The following is an 11,444-nucleotide window of genomic DNA, read 5'->3' as shown; positions in this document are numbered from 1 at the left end:
GATTTTAGCTATCATATTATGACTTCATCAGGTTCTTTTCTTTCTTTTTTTCGAGAAATATATCATCGAGAACGTGCATTGATTTTTATCCAACGGTTAACAAATAAACAATTACTATTTTTAACTACTAAACATTATAAAACTATTGACTACTACTATTTTTAACTACTTTCTTCAGATTGCGGCTAAAACGAAGCATTTTCATATTTCAACAAAACACAATCGCAGTAAAACAAAATGTTAATAAAACACATATGATTTATGAATGGTTAAACAATAAAAAATATTAAAATATTCATAATTTTATCGTTTAAAAAACTGTTAGTATAAATATCATCAATCAAGACGGTAGTAAAGTCATGCGTTTATTTCTCAACAGTACTGATTCAAGGAAGACATGAATCATATTGTATATAACAAACAAAGACAAAGTTAGGTCTCCGTATCGCTTTTTTTTAACAAAACAAATCGCTAACATAGCGAAGTAAGTACAAAGATTCACTATAAGTTAAAAGGCAGATGCGTTACTTAACCTCAATAAACATAGGAGAAAGTAAACAAAAAAAAAATTTTCTAACCTATAATTCAGTATCCCGTAAAATTCAATTCCCCTTTTTAATTAGGAAAAATTGGATAGAGTAAGAAGGCTAAATTAACCTTAAATACAAAGTAAGTCAGATATTAGTAAAAGATAATAAAAGAATCTTTGTGACTTGATATATGCTAATTCTAAGTCTGAAGGGCAAGGGCATCAGTCAGCTGTAGCTAGTATAATCAGCTTAGCTTGTAATCCACTTGCAAAACACTTGACACTAAATGAAAACCATAACAGTGCATAACGTTTACACAAGAATAGACTCAAATCCTCTTTGCACTTATTTAATGGGTAAAAAATAAATGTTTTGAAAGTGGCCAGTGTCCCGTGTTTTATTTACTCCAATTGTTAATTAATAAACTAAAGAAAAAAACATCTGACTGGGCCGTGATCTCATTCAGGTATTAGAATAAGTAATTGAATGACATCTCAATCCTAGGTTCAGTCGTGAATATTGGAGATTACACTTGAAGTGACAAGACAAAGATTACATCGTTAAGTCAGGCTGTATAAATGTAGTACTAGTTATACAATTGTTACGTACATTTACGTAACACTGCGTAATTATTATTATGAATAATTTAAAAATTAAAAACGTAACATGAATACGACTCGCAGTTGAAAGTCAGTTAAATGTATATTATTTTTTTATACAAGTTGTAATAAATCATAAGCTGGAATGTGAAATGTTTGCGCTGATTGGGTTCAACGTTGGCAGGATACGTTCAACAATGCTTAGATTCCTCTCTTGCAGTTAATATGGGTCAGTGCGGCGTGCGACATTTCATAGTACAATGATAAATAAACAAACATCACACACAAACAATCACGCCTGTAACCCAGAAGGCTAGGCAGAGATCACGGTTCCCATTTAGTGTGGCCAAATTAACCTCCGCAATCCACTTATAGCCATTACTAGAAGTTTAAGTTGTCCCTAAAAATCAATTGCATGTCTTGTTGTTTATGAAATTTGGAGTGTCATATTATGTTTTTAAACTGCTCTCATAGTCATTGCAAAGAGTTAATTTATTTAATCATTTTTATTTTTTCATATTAATTAACTTGCATACTCGTACTACTACCATAAAAATACCTAATATTTTTTTTTAATTTTAAAAATATGTTATGCTACGAGAAATCGTAGGCGTTGATATCGTAGCGACTACGTGTCGTCAACGGACAGCTACGACGTAGCGAGCGCAGTGCCGCAATGGAGGGTCGCGGGGAGAGCGCTGCGGGCGAGGGACGTACGAGGAGTTTCATCCAGCAGTCCAGCACAGCACAGCAGTCATGTCGCGCGCGTCGCACGCTGCTGTCGTGTTCGTAGTAACTCTACTCGCCTCACTCGTTGGTGAGTTATAAATTTCAAATATTTACCGCGATATTTCTTAATGCAGTGTTTTTAATTTTTTTTGTTTCTTGTCAGTTTTTTTTACGTTTTACTTGTCGTTGTTCTACAGTTGTTTTTAAGTGGGTCTTCGATTGTGTTAAGTTTTTTTTTACTGGAGCAGTATATGATTTTCAAGAGTGGTAGCAATATACAAATCAATTTGTTTTCTAAAATGCTTTTATTTCATTTTATTTAAAATGCAATTAAGCAAAAAAATTTGTTGTCGTTGATTTGTTTTATTTTTTAAGAATTACAATTAATAGCTGATGCCCGCGACTCCGAGCGGAATTAAAAGAAAACTTAATTAGTAGCCTATGTGTACTTAAGGCTACGTTGTACCTTCTAACAACATCCATCTAGCTAAACTGTCGCATTTATAATATTAGGAAGATTTTCAGTTTCTTTTATGACTAAAAACATTGCAGTATGTAATTATCGTATTTGTAGCAAATTTCTTATAATGTTTTACGTTTCAACGTATAATAAGTTAAAATTAATACTCGAAAACGTGATAAAAAATATATGATTAAAATAACTTCCCTTTATTGTTTAAAACACAAAAAATTTAATCAATACGGCCTAAAAATTATTATTTACAACAATTCCATATTATGAACGCAGTCGCCCAACTGGTTACGTTCGGTAGTGTATGTTACCACGTGTGATAAGGTTTAAACTTATCACTTGATACACAGTTATAATACTAGAAATTGTGAATACGTTATAAATATAATAAGTATTAAACCAGACCATTCGTTGCGTAGTATAAAACGGAATAGAATTCTGTTTCGGAAGGTAAATAGGTAAAACAAAGAACATTTTTTTACTTGTGAAAGAATCTTGCGTTATAGATTCAAAATTTTATTTAAAAAAGGCAAATTCTAGAAAATTATTTAAGTCTATAACAGTAATAAATAGTAAAAATACTTATTCTTGTTTTATTTTGTTTAAGTCAAAAACACCCATTTTCTTGTTTTTTTTTTAAATTATTTTATTTCTTATTTTACATTCGGTAATTAACGCCTTCAGAGATAGAGATGTTAGGAAAATAACAAATACACGTCAAATAGCAGTTTCAGTATTTTTCACATTAAATCAAAAACAACCTCTTAGCTTACTGACTTGAACTTTTAACTTGCTTGATAAAGAACGCCTTTTAACCCTTAGAAGGGGGAAACGGGGGATGACCGGCCGGGAAGGGGTGCAAGGGAATGAGCTGTTTCCTTTGTGAAAAGTGTCGTGACGTGACTGCGGTTCCGCGATCAATAGGGCTACCACTCTCTTCTAAACACAAATATTTTTTTTCTTACACAATATCGCTTTTATTCAATACTAGCTTTCGCCCGGGACTCCGTCCGCACGGAGTTAAAAAAACGTAATAAGTGACCTATGTGTTCTTACAGACTACGTTCTACGTCTGTGCCAAATTTTATTGAGCCGTTGAGCCGTTACGGAGATACCTTCAAACATCCATCCATCCAAACATTCGAATTTATAATATTAGTAAGATTTACTTCTAATCTTTTTGAATAAAAATTCACATATGTTAATATAAAATTCTATATACTATACACATTTTTTAAATAATATTTATAAATTCATTGAGTGACAACCCTACCGCACGTGACAGGACGAGTCCTGCATTAGTCATGCAGATTGTATTTGTGCGCGGTGATTGAAACTTTTGTAGCAATGCGACATTTATACTTTAAATGCATTGGTTACTCTTGAGGTAATACAATAAAAATAAAAAAAACATGTTATTTATTAAATTTAAAAGGTAAACACTTATTTTATAGATTAGTAGATGGAAAAACATCCGGAACGGAACATTGCTGGACTGCTGGCTGAAACTCCTCGCACGTCCCTCCCCCGCAGCGCTCTACTTCATAAGATACTCATCAGACATTTTTTAGCGATTCAAGTTACAATAGATAAATAAACATAAGGGTTTTTTATGCCTTATGATATTAAAGTGTGCTACGAATATGTTAAACGATTGTGTATACCTTTTAAGAAATCGTATCAATCGCTGCATATATTAAGACCATTTATCTTTCTTCTCCTTTGTGCTCTTCATTACTGAAGGTTTTGCTCATCTTGAAGTGCCTTCACTGATGTGTCGACGAGTTGCTTCCACACCGCTCTGTCCACGGCTTGTTTCCATTACCTCTCTAAGACCATGAATACTTTCATGAAAGAGATTTCTTAAGAATCTAGTAAAATAAGCATGTTTTCTATACAAAGCTGTTTTTGGTAAAATTATGGTCTAAATTATATCACTGAAATCTTTTATATAAAGTCTTAACTTTTCTTACAATTTCGTTTGTCAAATGCATCGTCTAAGTCGAATTTTTTGGGTTAAGTGCCTGACCCGGATGCGAGCTAAACAAAGCAAGATGAAAAGTATACCACGCCTTATACTGTACCTAGGGTTGTCATCTTTGCTTACATGAAAATGTTTCATAGATTTGTTAAATGTTCAAAGTTTTTTTTACAAAACTCATTCGGTTTATAACTTTATCTTTAACTGCGACATTGGGTCCTTAAGTGATCTCCTAAGTGACTTATTATGAGAAATTGGTCCTTAACAATTCTGAGTACTGCACTTGAGAACAAATTAGTGAATTATTCCAAAATACTATAACATGCCTTAAATCGTGTAATTCGTTTTTTTGTTTTGCAAATATTAATTAAATATTTTACTAACATAGTCGTAGGATCTGTTGTTTTATTTTTATTTTCTATTAACACTATATGGATGTAACTGGTCCGAAATAAAAGTTATTTTATTTTATTTATTCAAATATTGTAAAAATCATCTTTTAAAAAATATTTATGCCTAACTTTAGTCTCTTAGGAAGTGGATTTGACGTAGGAGGGAACGCATAGGAAGGGGTTAAACAACGCATCTGCAGTTGCGGATGTCTATGGGCAGCGGTCTCATCGCTATTTCGGCGAATTCATCCGCTTGCTCGTTTGCTACCGTATAATATAAAAAACTGAATTTTAAAATTGGCGTGTTCAAGATTTTTAATAGTTCGTAAACTTTAATAAACATATATGTATTAATAAACATATATGTATTAATTAGACGTAGTAAAGCGACTTTAATGTCAAAAATATCCCTAAACCGACCGAAACAAGACGCATTGTGCCCCAAACAATAAATTTGCAATCAAAATTGAACGTATTTCGGTGGCTTATGGGAGAGTCAGTTTGTGGCAGATCTGATACTTGTGCGTGAAATGTGGTTTATATGACGAACTATTTATTAATTTGATCTCGAATTATACATAGATTAAAAATATTTCAATCACTATATAAATAATTATAACGACATGTTCAAGTAGTTAAGTTTATTAGGTTAGTTAGTAAGTTATTAAGTAAATAATTACTGATGTGCGGAAAGTACATTTTATAATAGTGTCCGAATTTGAGTCAATATTTTTTATAACGAAAATCCATTTCTATCGCCACTAAATTTACAAAAAAAAGAGAACAGATTTACCGTTGTTAAATGGCGTTGGACGGGACATATGCTAAGAAAAAGCAAAGAGAAATGTACCAATTTATTAACGGAATAGTATCCAAGTGATAGAAAAAGAAATAGAGGCAGGCAAACTAAAAGATGGGAAGATGACTTCAAGAAAATAGCTGGACCGTTACGGATCCGCGTAGCGAGAGACAGTAATACCTGGAATTCTTTGTCAACAGAAACAGCCAGTTGTCGATCGTTCAAATGAAAGTTAGAATCAATTAAATCGATTTAGTTTTTAGTAAATAGGCATGTATTCATTTTAAAGAAGTTGTAAAGCAACAAAGGCTATTTTATTTATTTAGATTTGCTGTATTAATGTTATCTATGATTGCTTAATAAGGTTATAATAATCTGTCAGTTTCTACAGTGACAACTGATTGACAACATGGATTGTAAACAAACGCACTGATAAGGTTTCTTCATGATGTAATACATTTTATATAAGCTATACAATTTCAGTTCAATCATGCAAAATAATCAATTAAAAATGATCTCTTTACGTACTCCGAGATCTTAGCACAAAATATTTGATAGTTTAAATGGGCCACACTATAAATATTTAGACAGTGTTTCAAATACATTTTAGCTTAAACATACGTCAACCCTTTTATAACGCGACTCTAGCGCACGGCGGGAATGTTTAACAAATCATGGTTATTGAAACATTGTTATGCGTAGGCTTGCGAAATGTAATCTTAACCAATAAATAATGAAGTATATATACCGAAAGCATTGTGGTGATACATATATATGGTGAAACATATCACCATATTGATGTCAATAATATCAATTCGCGGCGGTCAAAGGGTTAAAAAACGTGTTTAACTGAATAGGGTCTAATATTATTTTTTGAGGTTATACACATAGTTTCTTGTTAATTTATATACATAATACATAGTATATGTGTGTATATCTTACTAATATTATAAATGAGAATATTTAGATGGATGGTTGGATGTTTATTTGAAGGTATCTCCGGAACGGGTCTACGGAATTTGATGATATTTGGCATAGAAGTAGAGCATAGTCTGAAAGAACATATAAGCTACTTATTAAGTTTTTTTAATTCCGCAAGGATGAAATCGCGGGCGACAACTAGTGCTCTATATTTGTATTTAGTTAGGTAGGCTCCAGTGATCCATCTCAACGTCAAAAGCTGTCAAGTTGTGTTCCCCTAAATCCTGAATTTCTTTCTGAAATACACAAAGAATAAAAATAAAACCAAGTAGAGTAATTTTAATGATTAGCAAATCTTGTGGCTGTTAAAAAATGTGGCTGTTAAAAAATGTAGCTTTGTCCTATCGTATATCTTATCTATATATATAAAAGAAAGTCGTGTTAGTTACACTATTTATAACTCAAGAACGGCTGAATCGATTTGACTGAAAATTGGTGGGCAGGTAGCTTAGAACCAGGAAACGGACATATGATAATTTTTACCCCGTTTTCTATTTTTTATTCCGCACGAACGGAGTCGCGGGTAAAAGCTAGTATATTATAAAAATTTCGTTTCACGATGTATGTTCGCGATAAACTACGAAACTTCTGAACCAATTCTTATCAAATTTTGTAAGCATCTGTAATTTGGTTCAACTTGGGAGATAGAGTAGTTTTTATCTCAATTTTTTTTATTGTAAATTAAATGCTTACGACTTTAGTGTTTATTTTCGGTTAGTTCTATAAATTCCTAATAGACGGCGGTTTGGCATCAGTTGAACAGATATACGATAGATGGCCAATGTTTATGAAATTTTATATGCATATTCAGTAGGTCTGAGAATCGGCTACTATCTATTTTTTAAACGCGCGGACGAAGTCGCGGGCGATAGATAGTTGATACTATAATTTCCTGTTATTTAGTAAGTAACATTAGATTTTAAATCACTAATATATTGTTTAAAATAAACACACCTTGTTTTATGTAGTCACAACCTAATCTTGAATTTGTATCGCCCGATATAAAAGCTATAAATATTACCACAGACGTCAAACTTCTCTAATAATAGACAAAAGACGTATTAAAAGCTTTAGTAGACGAAATATTAGTAGCTAAACTTAATTACATTTGATTTACAATAAATTATTCATTTGTCTTTTTTACAGAACTTACAAAAGATTTTTCTGTTATTTTCTTTTTTTCATATCTTTTTTTTTGTTTTGTTTTATTTACAAAATATTAATGATCTAATGCTTGCTTTCAGAATTGTCTATAATTAAGTTTTAGCAGTAGCTTAACACTTTAAATGCCACAAGGATTTTATGAATCGTAGTGAAATTTCAGCGCGATTCGGTGGCACAGAAAGTGTTGAGCAACTAAAACTAGAGTTAAATAAAGTATCAACACAAATTGTTAGCATTTTGTATCTGAAATAAAGTTTTGCCAAAATTCGGTATGTAGGCCCTTACTAATTTGTTATCTGATGTATTAACACGTTAAATGCTGCTACAGTAAATGGTAAAGTAATAAGTAATGTCAAATATTGAAAGTATTATATTACGTGTGTGTGCAGAGTGCATGGAGGAAGGCTGCACGGACTGGGAGGGCAAACCAGTGGCGCACGGGCTGTTGTATGTGCCCGGCCCGGGTGCCTGCTCACTCTGCGTCTGCTATCACGCCGAGCCGATGTGGTGTAAGGCCATTTACTGCGACCCGCCCTACGTGAGTCTATCACTTGATCTAACAAGTAACAAGAATAGATTACCTAGATAAATATTCACAATATGCTGTAACTACATACTTATGTTCATGTAGATTATCTCTTTAAAGACCGGTTTTGGTAAACCCACTTGCTACATTCTTGTGAGAAGCTTCAACTTCAATTTCCCCTATCTTAAACGGGGGTTTGCGAATTACTGAACTAGAGTAATTGCCACACTCAGTCATTGAATGGTTACAGTCTTATCTTATTGAGTTCTAACGGGCTTCGATTAATTCCACAAAACAAAGGACGATCTTTAAAGAAAAAAAAATGATATCTTTTCACTCCCTCCTCCGAAGATACTTCCCTTCTTTTTTTTTAAAAGAAAAATATAAAATAACCCCAGGCTTCTTACCAGTGAAGCAAAGTTATTGAATTTGCAATAACGTTATTTTTAGTAGCGCTCACTATGAACGTAATCAATTATTACCGTCCTATAAACCAGAGGCATGCCGCTAAAGTATTTCAAGGTTACATTCAGCCTTTAATATCGAGCGCTTGAAAGGACCAATTGTCCTACTTAGGAAACCGTTGTATACACTTGCTATTTTAGACAGTTACGTATGTCATCATAACTTAAGCGTTAAAACAGATTTGATTTTATGGTATTTAAGTCATGAAACGAATTTAACAGATAGACCATTAAATATGGAAAGAGAATTGAGCGGGGAAGAGAATATATACGAAAGGGAAAGGATCGTTGTCTAACTTTTAATACAGACGTCTTTGGACAACGGTCACCACGCTGTTTCAGTGACATCAAGTGGTTTACTCGTTCGTGACTTCGTACTACAAAAAAAAATTAAAACTAGGTAGTAATTATCATCTTTCTGTCATTTTAGTTACGGAATGTCAGCACAATGGCTACTCTTCTATAAATCTCTATCAGCCGTCAAAATTGAATTCACTTCTTTACGCATCTAATAGTATAAAAATGTAATATAATTCCATTTTTTCAACAGTTCTGTAAAAACTTCCGCGTTGGTGAGCGCTGTTGTGAGTTTGAGTGCCTGGACCCCCCGGGCGAAGACACACGTTATCGGGAGCGGCAGCGTCTGCGCGCTCTGATCCTGGCTGGTAACTCCTCCGCCGTTCAGCTCAGACCTTCACTTAGACTCCGAGCTGGTATCTCCTTGCTGGCTGTGGCAGTTGCTAGACTCGTCTGAGACAGGGAGACATTGAAAGTATGAAAAAGTATTGCGACAATAAACACACATAATAATGTGATTAATGAGCAGATCAGCGATGTTACTACAATTTAAGCTCATTTAACCATTTTGTGTTTTGAGGTTAAATTTTGTTCAAATAGTAACCTAAAAAATAATGACATTTATTTCTCCATTTTGTTTCAAATCAGAAATAAAAAGTTGGTATAATTTAATATTAATAAAACTGAATATTATGTTATACAAATCTGTTTCAAGTGACACATCGTTTAATTCGATGAAATTTATATGATCTGTTATGTAAAAAAAAACTATGGACGACCAATAAATCGTATGAATGTTGTGACCATAGACGAATTTATCTACATTACAGTTAGATTACTCAATGTGGTTCATTAAATGGTCGTCTTAAATGAAAATTAGTTAAATATTTTCTCTCGTACATTCAAATTTATATTCCAAATGCCAAATTTCTTCTAATACCACTTTACCTCTTGCTGCTAAGTCAAATCTATAGTAATAAGACATTTATGTAGAATTTTTGTATTTCCTAATATTTCTGAAGATATAATAGCTTCTAATTACCCTTTGCATGCATTCTTAATTATACTCGTAGATAAAGATATTCTTGGTTCTGAAAAAATCTACAATAAATAAATGCTATCTATGCTGAAAGACAATATAATCGCTGTCCAAATATTTTAAATTAAATATTGTCAAAAAACTGAGGTTTTACAAATGTAAAATTAATTAATATTTAAAATATTTGCAGAACAACCGTTTATATTCAAAACTAGCTTAATATGTTTAACAACTGATAATAATGATGTTTTTGCCGCCATTTTTTGACGTTCATAGAATACAACTTTCGTTTCCCGCGCTAGGTCCCGCGTAATGAATTCTTTGAAGATAATAAATAAGATATTATGAATGAAATTTTCGGACCAATTTTATGTAACTGAGTAGCGACTATGATGTTTATTTCTGAAAAAATACAATGTGACAAGAAAACATTTAATTAAAAATATGGATTACGAAATAATTGTCATCATTAGACAATTAATAATTCGCACATAGAATTTGTCTTTAAATAATTAAAATTAGGATACAAAAATAATAAGGAAATAAATACGAGTAGTTAGATATAGCAACATTTAACTGAAAAATGGGTGAGACATTTACTAGAACTTAATACTGAAAGATAGACAAAAGTGTAGCATTGTGCTGTCCACAAAACACAACATCCATTAGACGATTACTTTGACATTTTGGATCTAAAAATTGTCTATGCCAAAAATTATTTTTGGTGTACTTGACCTAAAGTTTATGTGTACTCGAATTTCAATTCTCTTTCATAGGATATCCAACTAATATTGTAATTAGAAACATTTCAAGTTATAGCTTTAAATAACTAGATCATATCATCAGCCATATAAAATTTAATGTAGTGTAAACACTATGATATATTAGCAGTGACATCTATTACCACTGGATAGGCTGTAAGAGGTGGTATTTAGTGCTTATTTGATTAACGCCATTTTAGCGCTGATTGTAGCGGTTTTAGAAACTCGAACTAATAATAGACATCGAAATAACCAACTGTAACTTCAATTGGCGCATTCAAGTCGGAACGAAGCAAAACAAAAGCTGTCATTTCCAAACAGCTACGTATCCAGTGGTATATTTATAGAAATCAATATATAAAATATTTACACCTCTATATATACACGTGACCTTTAATTAATCTTATAAAAGTCACAAAAAACTTATTTACTTTCAATATGACTATTAGCAATTGATAATTTATGAAGTAAAATTACTCATTAAATAACGTCTCTTCACGTTATAAATAATACATAATCTAGAACACTTATGGCCTATTAATTGCAAGTATAAATTAATTTATAAATAAAGTTATTCTTATTTAAATAAATTTTATTATTATTTTTTTAACAGAATATAGAAACAAATTTCATATTTAAAATTATTTTAATGATTTTAAGAACACTCCTTGTTTTATTTATTTTAATTATGCATCACAATAGTGTCAAAA

The 11,444-nt window shown here is 32.0% G+C and overlaps 1 protein-coding gene across 1 annotated transcript; it reads left to right on the top strand.

Moving 5' to 3' along the window:
• The first annotated feature begins 1,736 nt into the window (after positions 1-1,736).
• On the top strand, positions 1,737-9,533 carry LOC106714680. Its single transcript, XM_014507780.2, has 3 exons — positions 1,737-1,946; positions 8,037-8,185; positions 9,188-9,533. Exons 1-3 carry the CDS (start codon positions 1,886-1,888, stop codon positions 9,389-9,391), a joined length of 414 nt encoding a protein of 137 aa, XP_014363266.1. The 5' UTR covers positions 1,737-1,885; the 3' UTR covers positions 9,392-9,533.
• The last annotated feature ends 1,911 nt before the right edge of the window (positions 9,534-11,444 follow it).

Source organism: Papilio machaon, chromosome 20, assembly GCF_912999745.1.
Source record: "Papilio machaon chromosome 20, ilPapMach1.1, whole genome shotgun sequence".
NCBI classification, from domain to species: Eukaryota; Metazoa; Arthropoda; class Insecta; order Lepidoptera; family Papilionidae; genus Papilio; species Papilio machaon.
This window is presented reverse-complemented; position numbering and strand designations above follow the sequence as displayed.

Coding starts and splice junctions, on each gene's coding strand:
- LOC106714680 (XM_014507780.2), top strand. CDS start 1,886: ATGTCGCGCGCGTCGCACGCTGCTGTCGTGTTCGTAGTAACTCTACTC. Junction 1,947..8,036: donor TCTACTCGCCTCACTCGTTG/GTGAGTTATAAA, acceptor GTGTGTGTGCAG/AGTGCATGGAGGAAGGCTGC. Junction 8,186..9,187: donor TTTACTGCGACCCGCCCTAC/GTGAGTCTATCA, acceptor TTTTTTCAACAG/TTCTGTAAAAACTTCCGCGT.